Raw genomic sequence first — 24,184 nt, 5'->3', positions numbered from 1 at the left:
TCTTAAAATCTGTGACATTCCCCTTAATTTCCCCATCATCTGTGACATTCACTGGTGTAATAAAATGTTTCTTATTGTCAAAACAGCCTATGAAAAGACAAACCTACAATGCATTTCTTCTATGATCCTGACTATAGCTGTCAAAACTGTTTTATGCCTTACTGTTTGCTTTGGTAAGTATAATTCATCATTGCGACAAACCCAGGCATTGTACATTTTCCTAAAAATATTTTATGAAGTGCCAACTATGACTATGACAATTACTTTTTATATATATATATATATATATATATATATACTTATCCTTTCAATTATGTTAAAATGTGATGCAGGATGAGAAGGGAAAATCTCACCAATGCCTATTGCTATTTAAAAATAACTATGGTCTGCATCCCAATCGAAAAGTATGTGAGCTGAGAGAAGGAGCAGAGGAAAGATAGTAGCTATGTTTTCTACAAGCTGAGATGATGAGCAGAGAGGAAGGATAGTAATGTTTTCTACAAGCTGAGCTGAGAGAAGGAGCAGAGAGGAAGGATAGTAATGTTTTCTACAAGCTGAGCTGAGAGAAGGATCAGAGAGGAAGGATAGTAATGTTTTCTACAAGCTGAGCTGAGGAGAGAAGGATCAGAGAGGAAGGATAGTAATGTTTTCTACAAGCTGAGCTGAGAGAAGGAGCAGAGGAAGTTCAGCAGTTATGTTTTCTACAAGCCTAGATTCCTGTGAGGGTGGGGAGGACAAGACATTAGTCAACGATTTGACTGAATAGGCCACTAAAAAATGAATGAATGACCTTTATTTATATAGCACCCTTCACAGCACAAATGCACAGGGTGCTTTACACTACAGCTAGTATATAAGAACACAAACAAAAATCAGAAATAAATGACAACAGACAGCCGTTAAAAACAGTGAAACCAAATAAAATAGAATAAAATTATTGTCACTAATAAAAAAAATAAAAATAGGAACAGTGAGGACAAAAAGGGTGCCTATGTATCACCAAAGGCCTGTCTAAACAAATGTGTTTTTAGTTGTTTTTTTAAAAGAGTTTTCTGAGGGGGCAGTTCGCAGGTCCTGGTGGAGAGCATTCCAGAGCCTTGGTGCCGTCACCTCGAAGGCTCGATCACCCCTTGTTTTGAGCCTGGACCTGGGGACCACCAGGAGGTGCTGATCGGCAGATCTGAGTGAGCGGGTGTTGGTGTAGGGATGGATGAGCTCAGTGATGTAGATAGGGGCCTGACCGTGGAGTGCTCTGAAAGTGAAAGTGAGGACTTTGAAGTGTATTCTATAGTGTACCAGGAGCCAGTGCAGGGATACCAGAATGGGAGTGATGTGACATGATTTTTTTGACCTTGAGTAGCCTGGCTGCAGCATTTTGGACCATTTGTAGTTGGTCTGTGGATGATTTAGTGAGACAGGTGAAAAGTGAGTTGCAGTAGTCAAGCCTAGAGGAAATAAAAGCATGCACGGACAGTTCTAGTTCAGAGTGAGATATGATGGTGCGTAGTTTTGGAATATTTCTGAGGTGAAAAAAGCAGGTGCGTGCGAGTGTTTTGACATGTTCGTCTAGGTTCATGGCCTGGTCGAAGACAACACCCAGGTGCCATCATGTTCACCCTCCTGATTAAGTCCTGTAAATCTCCATGTTTAATGAGTCCAATGTTTTTTTATGAAGCGAATACCTGACGTTATTAGGTTCAACAAGAATTTACATGGTTAACATAAAATTCAATGGGAATATATTCTACTCTACTGTCTTCTAAAGGCCATCATTTCATCTACTGAATTAATATCTAAACAATGGCACCATCTAGTGGTATGCTGCACCAGAACCGGTCACATCACTTGTGATGGTAAACAACAGTAAACGGCATAGCACTAACATAATGGGTAAAAGGAGACTGCCACTTATTTTCAACCTATAACCTATTGTTCTAGCAACTGGCATAGCTGTAGCTCTGCCTGGCTCCAGTTCAGTCCATAGTAGCAAGAAACAAGTAAGTAACATCCTCAGACATGTCCTTTTGAAACACTGAAAAGCCTGTAGTGTAATATTTTTAATTTAATACATAAATACCAACTTCGCCTGACACGTCAGACCCATGTACATACATACCAACTTAGCCTGACACGTCAGACTTTGATTGATTGATTGAAAACTTTATTAACAGATTGCAGAATGGGTACAATACAGTACAGCTCAATACACACAATTGTTAAGGGGATGCAGACCAGAGAAAGACTTTCGTCTTGTTTACATCAGGGTCCCCCATTTTCAATTCATCAGGACATATATGACATACATGACATACAGATAGTCAGTACTGCTACATCTATACATTTATGACATACCAGATTTGCAAATACAGTACCGTTTGTGATACAGAAGGAGTCAAGAAAAGGGAGTATATACATTTGACGTAGACTCATAGAAAGTACATCAGACACACAAATATTTGGATGTCAACACAATTTATCATTTTGGCTCTGTACTCCACGGTCCACCACAATGGATTTGAAATATAACAATCAATATGTGCTTTAGGAATTAGGGGGGTGCACATGTAGAAACTGTCGTAATTCCTACACTGTTTGATTGTTTCATTTCAAGTCCATTGTGGCTGTATATACCAACTTGGCACCACACTTGAAGAACGATGGAACATATTATGCAAGATAAAGGTACCTTTCATTTACATGGGTAGGTTCTCTGAACACAAATGCTCAGTTTCAGCAACGCCCTGCTTCACAGTCACACCTGGGAGCTGCCAAGTACAACCCCAATCTGAACATGTTGGCCACTGAGCAACTCGACTGGAGCAGTTGGGGGTGAAATGCCTTGCTCAAAAGCACTGCAACAGTTGGTACAGAACGACAGGAGAGCGTTCTTCACTCAGTTCCCATCCAGATTCTTCTTGTCGGTACAGGGGAACAAACTGGCGATCTTTAGGCCACCGATGCCCAAACACATAAAACAGTACATAGGAATCAAGTGTAAATAAACGTTGGAACAATATCATAAAAAAGACACAATATCTATATAAAGCATTTATTTACAATGCGCTTTCCACCTTTCAGATAAAAGACACCGCACAGGGACGGACAGTTTAATGACAAAAGGAGACTTAGTGAAGAGTCCACAATCGGAGCCATAACATGGTGCTCATATTCATGGTCACTTCAGAAATGTTGGAAGTCCATAAACTTGACAGCACAGCAAAGTGTTTTCCAATAAACGCATGAATGTTTTCAAATGACACAGGAGGAATTAAAAAAAGGAAAATGCATTTACATTGTTCCCAATGATCTTAAAAGTTAAGTAAGTAAGTAAGTAACACAAAACAACAGTCTCCCTAAGCTGGAAATCTGAGCAGCAAGATTCCAATATGTGATGTCATCAATATTTGATGCCATAAAGAGACACTTTCTGATCGATTCGACAGCGACGTGGGCTTCAAATTATTTTAGTTGAGCCATTACATCGAGTTTTGTGGAAATGTAGGTCTTACAGCTCAACCAGAAGATGTACCCATGCTATTTCAAATCCATTGTGGTCGAGTAGAGCCAAAATGATGAAAATTGTGTTGCTGTCCAAAAATGTATGGACCCGATATACTTTCCATGAGTCTGACGTGTCAGGCTAAGTTGGTATGTATGTACATGGTCTTGACGTGTCAGGCTAAGTTGGTATGTATGTACATGGTCTTGACGTGTCAGGCTAAGTTGGTATGTATGTACATGGGTCTTGACGTGTCAGGCTAAGTTGGTATGTATGTATTAAATAAAAACATTACACTACTACAGGCATTTTAGTGTTTCAAAAGGACATTTGAGGGTGTTCCTACTTGTTTCTTGGAGCCAGGCAGAGCTACATAGCTACAGCTATGCCAGATGCTAGAACAATAGGTTCTAGGTTGAAAATAAGTAGCAGTCCAAGAGCAGGTTAGAACACCGCCCAGCAAAGATAGTAAGAAGTCCTTAGAGAAAGACATTGACGACCGCACAAGTGCATATGTAAAACAATAGAATGAGTTACATTTATTATATTTTGAGCAGTTTTTGTAATTCTGGTTTTACAGATAATTATTTAGCAAACATACTGTCTATACATTTGCTAGTTGTATGAGTAACATGATGTATGTTATTATTGCTTCAGTTTTACTCCTATACTGTATCAACATGCTCTACAAGAGTCTACATTAAAACAAGAAGCAAGAAAGCTACATCCTGACTCTCGTGTCAGGTTAAAATTCAACTATTATTCTTGATTTTAGTAGCCATAATAACAGTTATTTTATAACTTAAAGTTCTGTTGAGAATATGTGGTTTGTTATGAATAGCAACTAAAACTGCAGCCACTTTGGACACACAGGAAACCCAGGTGCAGAGCATCCGTTACCAAATAGGTCGGCTGAGCATCTGTTACCAGGTTTCTGTACAGCTCCAACTTGGAGGCCCTGGAGGATTATAGAAATAACACATGAAATCCATTTTAAGGTGGATCTTCCCTTTAAGTTACACATTTATTACATGGATATGAAACAAAATAAGACGCAAGCGGAGGGTTATCCAAATATATAATTAGAACATTTAAGAATAGAATCTCTTTAGGGGAAAGTACATTTCCATCGTATCTACTATGATGCAATCACCATGGAGAAAAAGTTTATTAAAAAATCTGTTTATTAGAAAAGACTTCTGATCTGACAGATTGACCAAGCAGGCATAATGAAGAAAAAAAAAAAGAAAAAAACTGATGCAAAAAATATAAACTCTACTGAATGTATGTAAACATTGGAATTTACTTGTTGATTCATGAGCGCATGTAGTGGACGTTTTATATTTTCAGCATGGGCTGATCAGGAACCAATCAGATAAATTATGTGTATTGTGTGCAAGACAAAGTCAAATTCAGTTACATGGGCTTTCGTTGGTTTGTCAGTAGAGGCTGAAACTCTGCGTCCCTGAAAAGGAAATGTACCTCATGACCACAGTGACACACTGAGCAGAAACAGCTTCCAGACTCCCATTATCAGATGTTTTGGAAATGGGCTTCCCCAAAATACATTCAATCATCACACAGTGTCACACTGCCAAAATCATATTTCATGAATTAGCCAACACCAGACGTGAAAAAAAACTTTACATTGCTAAAAAAAAATATATAGGCCACAATTTACCCAATACATTTGACTACATCGCTAAAATACATAGACCACAATTAACCCAATAACTTTGACAAAATACTTCAAGGTGCTGTAAGTACCGGTAGTATTGTATTAAATAGCTCTACATTCCAATAGCAGAAAATATATTTTCTGGTATCCTGTTCCCACTTCCCACTTTATCCAATCAGGAGAGAGAACACCACAAAGTGGGGTGCAGGTAGCATGAGAAACACGATGACTTGATCGTAAACACTCGGTTCACTAAAATATGTTTCTGACAACATTTAGGTGAGAAATAGGGTATGCAATTGCTAGATCCTAATTAATATTGTATCTGAAATGCCTATTTTGACAGGTTATAGCCTAAATGCCCATATCACTTACAGCACCTTTAACACATCGACTGCCATGCTTCTATCCATCAATGTATGATCACTGCCACCAGTCTAAGCCTATGGAGATGTTCACCTTCTTTGCAGGGCTATAACTTTTGAAATTGTATTGCTAAATTGACATTACTATGGCCCATTCAACATCGATTATCTATCGTTCAGGATGTAGGAACGTTATACTTTTTCATTCATAGATTCTTCCAAAAATACCGTCTAGAATATAAGTATGTTTTTATCGTTTTCTGCAGTAATTCCTAGAACGTGAGTTATAGGCATAAACGCATATATAGATTACCAACTGCCGTTTGTTGCCGATACACGCTATATTAAAAATTTCAACTGTACATGATCCTAAACGTTTTGACTCATCATGCGCGGATGAACGGGGGGGGGGTCGTTTCCGTGATCGTCAGTAAATGCTTTATGTAGTATGGGTTGATTTATTGATCAGATGGTTTGTAAATAAAGAAATGTACAATCGCCTTGAAAATAACGTTACCGTCCTCTTACCGTTCGCCGATGAGACTGGAGGAAAAAGATCCCACTTATTTGACGTTGATCGACTAGATCCATTTCCGGTTTGTATGGCGCAATAAACGCCCAAATCATATCGATTATTGAGTTATGGCAGCGATCCATATACACGGATGTGTGTCTAGAGTCCCGCAACAATATGTGACTGCCGGACGGATTTCCCAGATGCACAGAGATCACCAGATCCATTTCCGGTTGTAACTCGCCCGATCATCCACCAGGCGGCGGTATTGAAGCATTGCACTTTGTGCAGAGTCCCACTGTCTCAGCAGAGGCTGGGTGGCGAAATTATGAATACCATGGCGAAAAAATTAAATATGATCTCAATAACGTCGTGGCTTGGCAGAATTCGCATGACCAGCAACCCCGTCGTACAACGTGATTGGCGGTCAATGTGTTAATAAAGCCCACTCCAATTAAATAGAACATTTTAAAAAATAAAAACGTTTTAAGAAAAAAAAGATTGATACAATATCGGACAGTTTGGTGCTGATTTGTAAACATGACTCATGATCTGGATGACATCATCTAGAAACAAATCCTAGAGTTACTGCACTGACAGCAAGTGGGAGCATGAATTTGTGGTCACACTGATGGTATATGTGCATATTTTCTGGTTCATAACGGTTGTCTCTACAATGAAATATGACTCATTTAACATTTCTAAGGGCTCACAAAGTCTCCAATTTACTGCTAATGAAGCCGACAAGGAGTGGGCTTCCTGCTTTCCAGCTTAGAGAGCAAGCTGTTCATGTTCACAAAAATAAAAATTGCTTCAGGGTGACTTTTTGCTTGAGAATAAGAATTGGGACAGTTAAAAAGGGGAACTGCACCCAATTTAAGAAATCATACATGTTACTCCTATGGGCTAAGACAACCCAAAAATATTAGTGAACACAAATTATCTCACAACTCCAAAAAATAGAGTGCTAAAACTCAAATTTGTGATCAAGTATAAAGTCTGAAGCTGGTACAATATCATTTTCAGGACTGAGAACACTACTCCCATTCATTGTCTATGGATCAGCTCCTGACTTTATACCCGATGACATCACAAGTTTGAGTTTCACTTCTCTGGTTTCGGGAGAAAGTAGCTTATATTCACAAATGTTGATTGAACTTCACTCTACTATGGAAATAACATATTGGAATTCTTAATTTGGGTGGTGTTCCCTTTTAAAGCCACTTTAAGTTAAACAGAAATAAAAATCTTATAAAAAAATATGTACACATTTTTCAAACTCCTTAAAGGCCTGAATGACGGTTCAAAAAGGAGTGGGTGGATGGGCGGTAAAGACAGAAGTGGGTGGATGGGAGCAGGTAAAGAAACAAGTGGGTGGATGGGAGCAGGTAAAGAAACAAGTGGGTGGATGGGAGGTAAAGAAAGAGCAGAAAGGACGGGAGATGTGATTGTGGATGCCAGGAGGAAAGTGAAGGAGATAGAAAACAACATATGAACCCCCAACCCCACAAAAGAAAACAAAAAAACTTTATTTTTGAACCATGAGTCAGACCTGAAGTCCTCTGCGCAGTCCCACGTCAGAACAGGTACTTTCGACAGGAGTCCGAGCCACATCTGCACTCCACTCGAGTCCGCTTTTTTGGAGAGCCTGGGAGTCCTGCTAAACTGAAACTGGAGTCCATTCTGGTGCTTTCTGTGTCCACTGGATCAACTGTACAGGAAGACATAGGAAGTTCAGCAAAACACTTTTCTCTTTAATCTTCTGATGTTAAACTGACCATCACACTGTTGCCCCACAAAAGGCAATGAGCTAAACCTCTTAAGCCCTAGCCATATTTTCTGAAAATTCACCTAAAAATAGATACCTAATTGTAATGAACAAATATCATTGCATTTTCTTTTTTTTTCTTTTCTTTTTTCACATTTAACTCATTCCGCGCCAGACCCGATGATAGTCGGGTTAACTCGCGGAACGTTCAGCGCCAGACCCAAGTATAGTCGGGTTTTGGCAGTTTTTTTTTTATTCGATATTTCCATTCATTATCCATCCAGGGAGACTGGTGTTATCATAGGGAATGGGTCTGAGATCCCAAAAGTGCAATACCGGCCGCATCCTACCAGGCGGCGGTATCGAGCACCCTTTGAAACTGTCTTGGGCTGTGCGTCGCTTATTTTTTTTGTATCCACTTTCTCCCATTTTTCTATATTTTCTACCATCCCAATTTCGTATCATCCAATTCAACCCTCCCCTGTCACGAACGCTGTTTCTTGCCTCCCACAAGCCGGCTGCAATGTGGACTAAGTCATACATAGCACAAGTCCCCTCCGGTACTTGAGGTAACAGCAGTCGCATCTTTTCACCTGCGCAGCTCGATCTCTCAGTGGCGAGGAGTAACGCGTGGGAGGCTCACGCTGCCCCCGACACTTCCTGATTCTACTGCGCAGGCGCACCAACCGACCTGTAGGAGTCGCTGTCCACAACGCCCGATCCCCACCCATCAGTTTCCCACCCCCTAATACGGCCAATGTGTATTAGTATGAACGACCAGCTAAACTGAAAGCAATGTGGAGCGCTGGGCTCGAACAGGCGACCCCAGCGTCTCCGCATTCGTGGCGAGCGCCTTGCCCACTACGCCACGTAGCCGCCCACGGCTGTGCGTCGCTTATATAGGTCCGGGCGGACTTCTCCATGTCGGGCAAGGGGAGCGGTTGTCCCAATCAGCTTGAGGAGTGTCAAATGCTCCAGATGGATGACGTATGGCAGATTATGTTGGCGACACGATCGACACCAATACTGCAACTCGCGATCAGATAATTGGAATATTCTTTTTGTGGCAGATCCTAGTCAAGGTAAGGGCTATACGATATCAATCTTGCATTGATCAAAGCATGCCTTCATTGCGATCCGAGCGTATGTGTGTAACGCTAGTCCATAACGTATTCCGTTGGTGACGATCAAAGCATTAACCCCCCACCCTTTCATGCATTCATGATGGAACATAATATGCATTTGATTTTTTTTAATTGTAGCGTGTGTAGGGACGGAACGCCAATGCATTTAGTATAATACACGTTGGGGGCTATTACCAGCCTCCCATGAATTACCCTAGGCCGCTCTAAAAGCATACTTATATTCACCACGGTATAAAACGGGAATGCATTAGGGCTGGACGGTATGGTCTAAAATTTACATCACGGTATAATTTGAAGCATAGACGGTAACGGTATACGGTATATTCATTTATCTTAAAATGTCTATATAAATGCTTCTGAAGGGGTAAACCACTGGTATGGCAGCTATTACTGTACTCTTGTATTACTAGGACATATTTCACATAGTACAGAGGTATTTTAAGAACATTTATTGTGCAAAACTGCAATAGAAAAATGCAAAACCTTTTCTCAAGTTACTTCCATCTCAGAAAAACACTTTTTTCATGAAATACAATTAAATCAAGCGGCACAAAGTGAAAATAAAAATTACAGCAGGTCAGGTTTCTTTCCCTCAAACAACTCAAACACAATAAAACTCCAACATAACTTTCCAACATAACTTAACTTAAGTGTACATGTTTTGATGTTTGACAACGTAGAGAGAGAGAGAGAGAGAGAGAGAGAGAGAGAGAGAGAGAGAGAGAGAGAGAGCGTGATGTAATAGGTTTGAACGCCGTAGTTGATGATGTCACACCAGGATGTCATTGTCAACACAGAGTTGGAAACGGGAGCAGCCCGATGGATAAAATATTGAAATTCTTTATTGGGAAAACCACATTGAGATACAGTATCTCGTTTTCGAGAGAGTCCCAAAATAAAAGCAATATAAAGAAACGAATAGCCAATAAATGTGAAGTTATCTTTGAACCTCTGTTGTCAAGCCTCGTCAATATACCCCCCCCCCCCCCCCCCCCTTAACAATTGTGTGTATTGAGCTGTACTGTATTGTACCCATTCTGCAATCTGTTAATAAAATGTTCAATCAATCAATATTTAACAGATTGCAGAATGGGTACAATACAGTACGGCTCAATACACACAATTGTTAAGGGGATGCAGACCAGAGAAAGACGTTTGTCTTGTTTACATCAGGGTCCCCCATTTTCAATTCATAGTGACATTTATGACATACACAACATACATGACATTTATGGCATATGGACATACATGACATACTACAGGTATATAGTAGTAATGTTACATTTGTGACATATATACGATATGCAAATATACAGTAATGTTACCCATAGATCCTGACAGAGTATATACATATGATGGGGAGGAGACTGTACATTAGGAGGGGGTGGGTGGGTGGGTGGGAGAAAAAAGATACATACGGTGGGGAGAGAATATACGGTGGGGAGGAGACTGTCTACACATACACCTGTGTGATGTTGCTACGGAGTTAAGCTAATAAAGGATACTCACAACCACAACAGGGGACTCACGTATTTGTACTGTGAAGTAACACGACAATGACATAGTTGTGGAACACGGAACAAGTTAACACACCACTACAGCCCCCAGTAGCCTAGCCAGTCTCTTGAAACACCGCTATCTTCAAACTTCCATTCCGCTCGAAACTTTCTTTTGTTGGGTGGTGCCGCTCATCCTTTTCGTCTGAGAAAACCGCGGTGGTTTTTCTTTTTAGTGGCCGGCTTACTCCTTCCATTTAACCGATGCTATTAAGCTAACGTTAGCTAATCTGTATAGCAGCGTTACAGTGCAAGCAGGTGGTGGATGTGACGTCGGTAAACAAGGAGAGTTGACGCTCGAGGCTGCAAAAAAGGCAACCGTCGTAAAACCAAAACACACCGCAGTTGTAATTATTTTACATGACTATTTTGTTACCCGCCATGTGGCGGACAGACCTCTCAAATGTCACTCGCCCAATAGCCTCCAGCTGCAACCGCGGAGCGAGCAGCGTAATCCTGTCTCTCGAGTCGCTGAGTGGTGCCATTATTGCTCCGCAGCTCGCCAATGACTGCTTGGCGCGGCCGCGCCGCGATAGAAAAAAAAAACCTTTTTCATGATATTTGACGCCTCTGATTGGCTCAATTTAGTTTCAATCTGTATGCATCTACAAATCATATTATACCAGGTAGCCAATTCTGTCAGACTCCGAATCAAATTGACGGAACTCCAAATCAAATTGACGCAAATCCGTCTGGAGATGGAATGCTTTAATGCCTGTGGTTGTAGCGCAACCATTCGCTCAACAACAGAGCGAGTGGAAATACCGACACTTCCTCAAGCGGGTGCCGACAGAGAGAGGCAGAGAACGAACGAGAGAGATAGAGAGGAAGAGAGATAGAGGGACAGGAGCTTCTCTTGGGGAAACACACACAACCTCCCGTAAATGTGTGTGCGCGCGGGGCTGGAGCTTCTCCACTCGCATATCACTGGCAAAATATCTTTGACTCCCACGCGATCATAGTTGAGTTAAAACTAATTTTGTGATGATACATATATAGTCATATACCTTTGATATGAGAGTATTCAGGGTTTCAGGGGATCAGCCAGAACGGTTTGGGCTTATTGCACATATGTTTTATCTCACGATCTATGAAAAAATACTATTATCTTGGAAATGTGCAATGTTTAGTGTGTAATAAACTACAAACTACAGCGTGTGGAAACAAACTATTATTCCCATGCTGGACTACAAGTAATGTTTGTCAAAATGAGCCACACTGTGTCTCATACAGCTATAATACAGAACACGTGACACACAGCTTCGTAAACATAGTGCAATGACCACGGAAACAACTAGAAGGCTGGCATTCTAAGGGTAACTTTAACCAAACAGCGTGGCACTGAAAGTGTTAAGGGTAACGACCGAATCAAGTTATTTTTTAGTCCGGTGATGTCAACGTTTCTTCACGTCAATGTTCACGCGCACAATACACGCTTACCTAGGATTTTACTTGATTCAGCAACAAAGCAGTAGGGGCAATGGCAAGCCGAAAACGGTCGCAGGTGTGGTTACACTTTACAAAGCTAGATGCAGACAACGCTCACTGCAATATTATATATTAACCAATTGTTCTAAATAAATAATGATAATAAATCATTTGAAGTTTGGACACAATTTTTACAACTGAGGTAGGTGGATAACATTTTTAGAGACTAAAAAAGGTACCGTTGGGTACCGGTATCGATTCACAGGTAACGGTTCAAATGTGAACGGTACCCAACCCTAACTGGCAGTCGCAGGTAACTGGGTCAAAATAACAAACTTACTTTGCATCTTGTAGTCGAAGGTGAGCTCCTCTCCTGCCCGGATGGACCGTGTTGAAAATAAAGCTATTCTTGGGAGCCTCTCATCGAGGTTGTCTATGAACACATTGTACACCTGCAGGTTGGGGTTGCACTGCAGAAGGAGACCAGAGAATCTTACGTCAGGAACTTCTTGGTCGTATTAGATAGTTTTCATACTTGGAAAGTGTCTGAAGAATCAACATCTCTGGTGTATTGGAAATGTAACTCGGTGCATTTGAAGGATATAGGCCTATCTTTGTTTACTTTGCTCTATATGCTAGTTGTACTGGTATCTTTTGCCCTGTATTCAGGTCATACCAATTTGCTTTGATAGTACATGTAGTTAATTTGTTTTTATTGATCCCAATTAATTGGAAAAAAAACTCGACCTCGATTCATAGACCTTTTCTTTTCTTTTTTAATGATGACGATTCTGACTTGAGTTATTTTGTATGTTAGAAGAGACTTTTAAGTTTAAGTCAAGCACTTTCATATATGTTATGTTTAAGTTTAAGTGAAGCACTTTCATATGTTATGTTGTCTGTTTAACACATTGGATGCCAACGACGAGAAATCTCATTATTTAATCGTTATTTCTTTTATTAGCGATATCCATTCGTTGTGTGCCAATGACGAGAAATCTCATTATTTAATCGTTATTTCTTTTATTCGCGATATCCATTCATTTTTCATCATCCAGCCTCACGTTATCATTGTGAATGGCTGAGCTCAAAAAGGGCAAATACCGCCCCCTATTGTCTCCCGGATGGTATTGCACCCCTTGGAATGGAGTCGATGGGAATGCATCAGGAAAAAAAACTCCGGGCTCCACATTTTACCTCTGAGGCATGTAACCTGAGACTATTGCATCCACTGAGGGCACTGGAAGAAGCGTCGATTATGTGTTTCAAGGTATAACGTTGGATCAATAAACGCGATCGATATTTGGAATGGCGATCAGGAATTGGATTAATCTTTTTGCAGAACATCTGATCTGAGGTAAGGACTTTATTTGACCAGTATTGGGGTAATCAGATGTTCCTATCACCGCCATCACAGCGTGTCTCCTGTGTTTGTACAGTGTGTGCGTAACGTTAGCGCCAGGCACGGCATAGATACATCGATTTTCAGCCCACTTCTCTAGCATGCATAAGTACACATATACTATCGATAATCTAGCCTTTATTTGAAAACTATTCATAAATCAGCCGGAAAATGACAACGTGTTGTGTGTATTCCAGTAAATGGCTATTATTTACTGCAGAATCTTTTCTTTCTAGAAATTTCCAAAACTATACTCTTATTCAAAACGGTATAAAACGGAAATGTACTGATGAAAAAACAATCCGTTTCGTACATGTTGACTGCAAGCAAGTCATTGATAAGCGACGGGTGTATTAGACACATAGCCATAATTTAAGATATAGTTTAAGCGTTCGCAAATGTGCTCGTCCTCTCATTGATTAGAGTGGTGGCAACCAAGCAATAATTTGCCATTCATCGTTAGCACCCAATGTGTTAAGAAAGAGAACAATAAATGATTTGATTGAAAACATAAGAATCGTGTCTGTGAGAGAATCGTGATCTCAATTCTTAGAGAAAAATCGTGATTCACATTTTAGCAAGAATCGTGCAGCCCTAATCTCAATACAGAATTGAAAATTAGAAAAAGATTCAATACAGTACATCAAAATGTAAAACCATCGACCGCTCTCCTTCTCTTCCCTAGGTCCCCTAGGTCCCCTAGGTCCCCCCCCCCCCCCCCCCCCCCCCCCCCCCCCCCCCCCCCCCCTCAGTTTAACTGGTCGTATGGCAATGGCTACTACTATTAGCATAATGGTTTAAGGCTAATCTTTCATTGTTTAAAGGTACTAAAGATAACATTTCATGTAGAGTACGGTAATCATTTATAATAAAAAATAAATAAATAATCCATTCATCATAAATAAAACATCCAGATCTTTTAGAAAGGTGCGGAATAAAAGTATTGCTTTTCCCCAAAATAATTATCATCATCAATTTATAATTTAAAAAAAGGTTGTGATTTTTTAAGCCAAATAAAGTTCAATCCTATTAAGTTAGTTCAAGTTAGTTATTCATTTATATGTGCTATTTATGAGAGGGCTAACTTGTTGCAAAATAATAATGATAATAATAATAATAGCCTCATTAAAATACTATTGTTGCTTCGGTTGTTTTCAGCGTTTTATGTGCATAATCTGTTATTTAGTTTGAAATGTTCGTTGAAATAAGTAGATTTTTCATTTTTTGTTTATTTATTTAGTTAATATAAAACCATATAGTCACATTTTAGAATAGAATTTTTGAATACAACTAGAAACACTGTCCTGGCCTGCTTCTAAGTTCAGTGACCTGACAAAAATAAAAAAAAACGTTTTTTTTTTTAATAATCTCGCGGCCCTCCCGTGGCTGCTCGCAGCCCACCTTTGGGTCGCGACCCCGACTTTGGGAACCACTGCTCTAGTCTAGTGCGACATTTAGGGGCTGAATGTTATTTATAGCACCTTTAAGACTTTGAAATTAAAGAAAATATTGTTCTGAGCCAAACAAAGCGGTCTGGTATGTATATATATTAGGGCTGTCAGTTTATCGCGTTAATTAGATTAATTAATTACACAGCAAATTATCGCGTTATGAAAATTAACTCAAAATTAATTACAAAAAAAAAAATTTTTTTTTTTTTTTTTTTTTTTTATATAATATTTTTTTTGTATCTCATTCATTCCATAATAATGTAGAATACACATTTACAGACTTTTTTTATTTTTTAATATGGTCCATTTGCATGTTCTTGGTATCTGATTCTAGGGAGATCTATCTCAGGGAATGTATTCCCAGTGTCAGAAATACTGTGGGCTAGATCCACAAAGAATGGATTCCCTGGTCTGCATCCCCTTAACAATTGTGTGCCGTACTGTATTGTACCCATTCTGCAATCTGTTAATAACATTTTCATTCAATCAATCAATCTGCGCGGTGATTGATTGAATGAAAATTTTATTTTGAGTAAATTGTAATGAACCAAATGAGAATATCAATACATTTTTTTGTATCTTTGACTGTGAATAACACCATGCTCAAATTGACCAGACCTGAAAAATCTAAGCAAATTAATAGATGGAAGATGATTTAACAGAAGGTTTTGTAGATACAGTACTGAATTCTGCCATCCGGACACATGCAATTTGAAATATGATTATATAATATAGAATATCAGGCATAAAATGGTTATGCGATTAAAATGCGATTAATTAGATTAATTAATTACAAATCCTGTAATTAATTAGATTAATTTTTTTAATCGCCTGACAGCACTAATATATATATATATATATATATATATATATATATATATATATAATCTATAATTCTGTAAAAGCCATGTAGTATGAATACATTTAAAGGCATAAAGAAGCGAAAATCAAAATCATGACAAGTTGACCACAGTATGAAATCTGAAACGTGTATCGTCCGTTACACCCCGAGCAGTTAGATCTGTATTACACTGCCTGCATAACCAAACTGCTTTATTAACGTTTGAGTCTATTTCTTATCAATTACATTTTCAAATTCAGCGCCAAGAACCTCATGCCGATACAGTATCAAGCGATGTTATTGAACTATGAATATACTCACGCTGTGGTTGACGAAATGGGAGACGTTGCCTAGATGAGCAGCATCCACTGTGTACACATCCTCGACATAGTCCAGGTCAAACAGGTAGGTGGAGCCCTGTCGGTCATACAGATGGCCCCTCTTCTCTGCTTCGTCTGTTGTGATGATCTGGAAGAGACACGACGAAGGTGGCACCATTTTAGCAGTGATGCAACTACTTCCACATACGAGTCTGTCACATTAGTCTACAGAGGTATTTAAATCAAACTAAACTTTAGAGGTAATAAAAATCCAGCAGTCAGAATCAACTTTATTTGCCACATAAGGAGTTTGGCTTGGTACATTGTGGAATAGAAAAGGTATAGAGCACATTGGTTTTTATAGTTTTAACAACACATTAGAGTTACCACGGTGATGTGGCAACAACATGATGCTCGATATCTGCAGAACGCTTTCTTTGATCTTTAACGTTTAGGGATGTTAATTAATTGAAGATTGATGGATAGATTGTTAAGGATTTACTCGAACATGTGACATTGACTCGATCTGCTATCAAACAATGCGTTATCCATCACATATTACATTCTGGCTGTATAGTTTTATCACATGGAATGGGAATTGGGAAGGGTATTCTAGAGCATGTTGTTTTTATAGTTTTAACAACACATGCAAAATAGGAAGAGTATTCTATGGGGGGGGGGGGTCGATACAGCAATATATTGCAATATTTTGTGTGCAGTAGGCTTGGGCGGTATGACGTATTAAGGTATACCGGGGTATTTAGAAATACCGACGGTATTGATTTTCAACACCGTCAAAATCAGAGTTTGGTTTAAGTTTCTATTTCCACTGAAACGGAGTTTATACAGGGACGGCATTGGGTTTCGGTTTCCATTAGTGAAACGGAGTTAACTTTCGAGTTGGTTGAAGTGCGAGTTGAAGTGCGTGCACACACACACACAGCACGGCCAGCAGAGGGCAGGGGAGGCGGTCCGTATTTCCCCGCACAGAGCTGAGCTGAGTGAGCAAGATGGCAGCATGTGGCGGCCCCGAACTCGGAGAATTGGTTAAAAGAAAAAATGCTTCTGCGCCCGTTTGGGACTAATTTGGATTCACTCCGAATGAAAAAGGTGAGCCAGTCAACCCCAACGAAGCTGTGTGTATTATTTGCAAGAAGACTGTTGTAGCAAAAGATGGTAACACATCAAACCTCCGTTCACACCTTAAAGTACACCACCCTATAACTGCATCAAAACTGAAGCCATCGTCATCAAGGAGCAACGTTACCGCAGCCAAGTCGACAACGGGTCAACCAACAATATCGGGTGCTTTTGCAAAATCAATAAAATACAAAAAAGATAGCGACAAGTGGAAAACGTGCACAGAGGCAGTAACCAGATATATTGCTAAAGATATGGTATCATTTAATACCGTTGAGAAACATGCTTTCCGCGATATGGTCAACACGTTGGATCCCCAGTATAAATTACCCGGACGAAAATATCTCACAAAAAGCAATACCCAACCTGTACAATAAAGTTCGGGAAGAAGTGAAATCGCTTGTGATGGGGGCAGGCAACTATGCGTTGACAACAGACATGTGGTCATCACAAAACATGGTACCCTACATGTCTTTGACGGCGCACTTCATAACGTCTGACTGGGAACTGGGATCAAAATGCCTTCAAACCAGCTTTTTCCCAGAAAATCACACAGCCGACAACATCAGTGAAGCCCTCAGCGATGCACTCACAGATTGGGGTTTGGATGATAATAAACTGTTGGCCATAACCACCGACAACGCAGCAAACATCCAGGCTGCAGCAGTAACAAAAAACCTTAAGTGGCCGTGGCTCAATTGTTTTGGGCACAACCTTAACCTGGCCGTAACCAATTCACTGGCAGACCAGAAGAATAAGACTGATAGGGCATTTGAAGTATGCCGGACCATCATAGCCGCCTTCTCCCACAGCTGGCCACGAAAGAGGGAACTAAAGAAAAGCAGCAAGAGTTGGGACTACCTGAGCATAGTCTCATAACGGTAAGCTTAGTTGGCAAATCATTATTCTATCCAAATTATAGCTATCCTGTCATTTGCTTAGGTTAGGTAAATAAGGATACACCTCTATTAGTTATAATAATTATAATTTATAGCTTACATGCTTGCTTGCTGTAACTATGCAATGCTTCTATTATTAGCGTTATTATTAGGCTATTATTATTATTATTATTTTCGGCCATAATTAAATATTAATACTATATTTCCATGTGCAGGACTGCCCTACTCGCTGGGGTTCGAAGCAACATATGATTGGTCGGATAATTGAGCAAGCTCGAGCCATTCGACAGGTGCTGGCAGATGACCAGACGGGCAACAAACCAACTGACATGGCAAGACATTGATGTCCTTAAAGCGGTCAACGCGGGACTGGAACCAGTGAGCACATTCACAGATGCGCTGTCGGGTGAAGCGTATGTGACCAGCTCATCCATCCTCCCCATTCTACAACTCCTAAGAAGGACATTCTGGCTCCATCGGAAAGTGATGTGGAGTTAACCGCTCAGCTGAAGTCGGGGATGTTGCAAGCTGGACGCCAAATATGACAATGCCTCTGTGCAAAAACTGCTGCGAAACTGCACCTTTGTAGACACCCGCTACCCGTGAATATACAGCAATGATGTGGATGAGACAAAACGGGAGATTGAGACGGAGATGATAGTGCTGGGAAGGAGTCAAGTTCAAATCAGAGTGGAGGAAGGAGAGAGCGCGCAACAAGATGCGGAGAAGAGCAGCCCGCCAAGAAGAAGAAAGCCACGTTGGCCAGTCTGCTGGCAAGGAGAGCGGTTGCAGCGAGACCAGTCCTCACTGTAGTGGAGCGAGCACACGCAGAGCTGGTCGTGTTACACACAGGAGGACACAATCGACACGGGGGAAAACCCACTTCAGTGGTGGAAGTTAAACGAGAACGTTTACCGTTGCTGTCCAGGGTGGCGCGCAAATACCTCTGCATATGTGCGTCAAGTGCAGCGTCTGAGCGTATTTTCAGCACCGCAGGGAACACGGTGACACCCCAACGCGCACAACTAAAGCCAGAGAAAGTTAATATGCTTGTCTTCTTTAGCAAAGAACCTATAGGTTGAGGTCCGCGAGATAAATGTGAATTGATTAGCCATTTCATATTCGGCTAGACGGTTACAGTACTAAACCATATGCCATGCTTGTAGGCTTATTACAGGTTTTTTGTTGAAGTTATTATATTAATCCTTTTTAGTTAAGCTGTCCTCCTTATAGCCTAAATTATTTTAAGTTTATAAAAAGTTTATTCCCCTTATTTTCATTCTCCGTTGAGAACATTTATGCCATTTATTTATTGTTTTCATATTTAATTAGGGCCTAAGTTTAAGTTATCAGCCTTTTTATTTGTATAGGCTGGCCCTATTTTTCTATCTTGTTCAGCCAAAAGTGCCATTTGTACTATTTCTGCCTTATGCAAGTCATTTTCATTCTCTGTTGAGAACATTTATGCCATTTATTTATTGTTTTCATATTTAATTAGGGCCTAAGTTTAAGTTATCCGTTGAAACATTTGTGTGCATGTGTAAATAAATCTGAAACATATAGAAGTTGTAACTGTTTTATTGATGGAAAAATTACGAATGTATTACAACGGGGACAAATTTAAAATGTAACGAATTTATTACAACAGGGATGATTTAAGAAAGACCTATATTATTATTATGTACACTGTGCATTATGTAACAATTTAAATATATCAGCAAATACATTTACGTTATTCTATAATGTATTTAATTGCACTTTGCGTGCTTCCCACGTCACAAGCGACAAATTCTGTTTCCTAATGATTGATTGGCTATTGTGAGTCACGTGAGGAGAACACAGATGTGCGTCACACTAACCTACCTGTATGCATTTCCTCTAACTCTGAGCAGCTGCTAAAGCTTAAGCAATAATAATATTAATAATATGATGTTATTGAACGATGAAGCGTCGAAGTTAACCACCGTCACTCCAGCCCACGATGAGCTCTCTCGCATTTGGACAATTAAAGGACTGCAGTCTGTTTGGATTTAAGCAAAACCCTCGGGCCATGAGTCGACTCGCCACCAGTGACTTCATCCAGCACAACGAGACTACGAGAGACGGAGGCACTTCTTTGGGAATGTAATATAAAACGGGGTGAGTGAGTGTTGACATTTTTTAATCCTAATGCAACTAGCTCACGTCGATACCTGGATGGTGCCGGCAGGTGGCAGTGGCTACCTTCTGTGATTTGTTTACCTCGAGGTTGAAGAAAGTCCACTTTCAGGTTGAAAGAACGGCCCTAATCTCAACGTGTTTCAATATAAGCAAGCGTTATGTATGGTGATAATAACGAGTACATATTTAGCTGCGCCGCCCCCCCCCCCCCCCCCCCCCCCCCCCCCCGCTCGCTGATGAATGAAAGTCATACCGTCAAATACCGTGCACCGGGGTATGACGTCATGAAGGTATAACGGTGTGAAAAAAAGCATACCGCCCAGGCCTAGTGTGCACTGTGCAGATATATTATCGATACAATGATGCCATGTATACATTTTAAATAAATTTTGCTTGACAATCCCATTTTACTGCAATAATAATGATTGGAAACGAGATAAACAGACTGAAATCGTTATCTTATTAGATAAAACAGATGATGTATATAAGGTTTTCCATTGGGATGTTGAAAAAAGGTAATAAATATCAATATTACAATATTGTGACTCTAGTATTATGATTGTATTGTTGTGAGGCCTCTGGTGATTCCCATCATTTGTATTCTAGAGCACCATGGAGTTTATAGTTTTAAGTACAACACATGTGGAATAGGAAGGGTATTCTAGAGCAGTGGTTCTCAACTGGTCTAGCCTTGGGACCCAACATTTTCCTTAGTCATTAACACATTAACTGCCACAGAGTTTGATCATCTTATACCATTCTCTGCCAGCACTGTAAGTCTATGGAGATGTTCACCTTCTTTGCAGGGCTATAACTTTTTAAATTGTATTGCTAAATTGACATTACTATGGCCCATTCAACATCGATTATCTATCGTTCAGGATGTAGGAACGTTTTACTTTTTCATTCACACATTCATACGAAAATACCGTCTAGAATATAAATATGTTTTTATCGTTTTCTGCAGTAATTCCTAGAACGTGAGATATAGGCATAAATGCATATATAGATGATCAAATGCCGTTTGTTGCCGATCCACGTTTTTTTTTTTTTGCTCCACCTTTTCTCCCATTTTCTATATTTTCTCCCATCCCAATTTCGTATCATCCAATTCAACCCTCCCCTGTCACGGACGCTGTTTCTTGCCTCCCACAAGCCGGCTGCAATGTGGACTAAGTCATACATAGCACAAGTCCCCTCCGGTACTTGAGGTAACAGCAGTCGCATCTTTTCACCTGCGCAGCTCGATCTCTCAGTGGCGAGGAGTAACGCGTGGGAGGCTCACGCTGCCCCCGACACTTCCTGATTCTACTGCGCAGGCGCACCAACCGACCTGTAGGAGTCGCCGTCTACAACGCCCGATCCCCACCCATCAGTTTCCCACCCCCTAATACGGCCAATGTGTATTAGTACGGACGACCAGCTAAACTGAAAGCAAATGTGGAGCGCTGGGCTCGAACTGACGAGCCCAGCGTCTCCAGCATTTTGTGGCGAGCGCCTTGCCCACTACGCCACGTAGCCGCCCCCTCGATCCACGCTATATTAAACATTTCAACTGTACATGGTCCTAAACGTTATGACTGATCATGCGCGGGTGAACGGAGGGGGGGGGGGTCGTTTATAATTCCGTGATCGTCGTTAAATGCTTTATGTAGTATGGGTGATAATAGATCAGAGCAGTTTGTATGGATAATAATAAACAAACAGGCTGAAAGTAACGTCAGCCTCCTCTTACCGTTGGGCGATGATACTGGAGCAAAAAGATCCCAGTTATTTGATGGGGATCGAGTCGATCCATTTCCGGTTTGTATAATAATAGTACACGCCCAAATCATGTCGATTATTGAGTTATGGCAGCTAGAGTCCTGCAACGATATGCGAGTGGCCGGACGGATTTAGGAGACGCACCGATATCCAACCGGCCATTTCCAGTTTGGCAACTCGCCGATCATCCACCAGGTGGCAGTATTGAAGCGTTGCAGAGTTGTGCCGAGTCCCACAGCATCAGACAAGGCTCCGTGAGGGAAATATGAATAACATGGCGAAAATATGAAATATGATCTCAATAACGTCGTACACCGTGGATTGGCAGAATTCGCATGAACTTGAAACACGTCGTACAACGCGATAGGCGAGGAAAGAGTTAAGTCCCGACCCAAAATTTTGAACCACTATGATCTATGTAAAAAAAAAATTGCAGTAATACGCAATCTTTCAAAACATGAAATAAACACAAAAAGGGCAACAAAAGTGCAACTATTGCTAAAAACCCAATGAAATAAAATAATAATAAATAATATATGCTTCTTAGCAGATTTCTTAGCTTAACATAACAGACCTAAATTTGGGGGAACTAATGGGATAACTGGGGTTGCAACAAAAGTGCAACTATTGCTAAAAACTGAATGAAATAAAATAATAAATAATATGCTTCTTAGCAGATTTTTTAGCTTAACATAACAGACCTAAGTTTGTGGGAACTAATGGGATAACTGGGGTTGCAACAAAAGTGCAACTAGGGCTAAAAACCCAATGAAATAAAATAATAATAATAATGCTTCTTAGCAAACTTTTTACCTTAACATAACATACCTAAGTTTGGGGGAACTAATGGGATAGCAACAAAAGTGCAACTAGGGCTAAAAACCCAATGAAATAAAATAATAATAAATAATATGCTTCTTAGCATATTTCTTAGCTTAACATAACAGACCTAAGTTTGGGGGAACTAATGGGATAACTGGGGTTGCAACAAAAGTGCATCTAGGGCTAAAAACCCAATGAAATAAAATAATAATAAATAATTATGCTTCTTAGCAGACTTCTTAGCTTAACATAACAGACCTACAGTAAGTTTGGGGGAACTAATGGGATAACTGGGGTTGCAACAAAAGTGCAACTAAGGGCTAAAAACCCAATGAAATAAAATAATAAATAATATATCCTTCTTAGCAGACTTCTTAGCTTAACATCGCAGGGAACTAATGGGATAACTGGGGATGTTGTTTGTGTGACCGGTGTACTCTGACGGCGTTGTGTTAAGGACGACAGACATGGATGACTGTTGACTGTCTTTATTTCCCTCCTGTTAGGTTACAAAGGCAACAATATGCAGCAGCATTAGGAACACATCGACATCTGCAGCACGAGCCCACGGAGTTCAGGTGGGACTGGCTCGCCACCAGAAAGCAGGCAGGATGTGTGTCCCGGAGGACCGGAAAAGTAAGGGTGTCGATTTCAAAATAAAAGCCTTAACTCCCAAAAGTGCAATAAAACAAAACGAAAGGAATGAAATCAACTTAAATCAATAAAATAAAACATTTAGGAGTATTAGTGGAATGTATTAAAGTGTATTTTGTGATGGGGTGTAATTATCTATACAAGGCAACAAGGCACTTGTTAAATTTGCTCCTGACAAGAGTCTCAAAGTCTGGGGTGATGGTAGACAAAGCAACTCTGAGGTCATGCTCAATGTCCAATCTGTTCCTCCGCTTTGTCTTCAGCTGGACCAGAGCTGAGAAGCCACTTTCACAAAGATAGTTAGTGGGAAAAAAAAAATATATATATATATATATATATATATATATATATATATATATTAAAAAAAAATTAAAAAAATTACACACACATCCACGACCCACCAGTTGAGAAACACTGTTCTAGAGCACCATGGTGTTTAGTTTTAACAACACATGGAATTTTTATTTAAAGTTTTTCCACTGTTTTCCAAGTGTTGCTGGATATTTTTTCAAGTGACTTACCGGTATTTATCTTTTTTACTCCATATTTTGTATCTCTTTTGTATCACATTGCCGTTCTGTTGCAGCAAAGTAATTTCCACACGGGGAGTGGACAATACAATTTTATTCTTCTTAGCTAAAAAGGCAAAAAAGCTGTTTGGATGGAAGAGAATTAGGGCTGTCACTTAATAATCGGTTTGGCGCCGCATCGCCTGAATACATTACTAAAGTGCTCGGAGGCTCCTAAACGAGGCGAGAGGTGCAGCAGTAAGGTGCAG

The 24,184-nt window shown here is 40.2% G+C and overlaps 1 protein-coding gene across 2 annotated transcripts in view; it reads right to left on the bottom strand.

Moving 5' to 3' along the window:
• Window positions 1-4,729: 4,729 nt before the first annotated feature.
• Window positions 4,730-24,184, bottom strand: part of suv39h1a (SUV39H1 histone lysine methyltransferase a) — a 32,969-nt gene continuing 13,514 nt past the window's right edge. The window contains exons 4-7 of one of the 2 annotated variants that reach the window (XM_084332959.1): window positions 15,969-16,115; window positions 12,294-12,423; window positions 7,609-7,767; window positions 4,730-4,964 (exon numbers count right to left, since the gene is read on the bottom strand). In XM_084332959.1, the coding sequence (XP_084189085.1) occupies window positions 7,634-7,767; window positions 12,294-12,423; window positions 15,969-16,115 (411 nt within the window). In that variant the 3' untranslated portion in view covers window positions 4,730-4,964; window positions 7,609-7,633. Of the gene's footprint in view, window positions 7,768-12,293; window positions 12,424-15,968; window positions 16,116-24,184 lie in introns of both variants that reach the window. The other variant, XM_084332958.1, reaches the window with a different exon arrangement.

Source organism: Notolepis coatsorum, assembly GCF_963971535.1.
Source record: "Notolepis coatsorum genome assembly, chromosome: 17".
NCBI lineage: Eukaryota > Metazoa > Chordata > Actinopteri > Aulopiformes > Paralepididae > Notolepis > Notolepis coatsorum.
The sequence above is the reverse complement of the archived record's forward strand: the minus strand, read 5'-3'. Positions and strand labels throughout refer to the sequence as shown.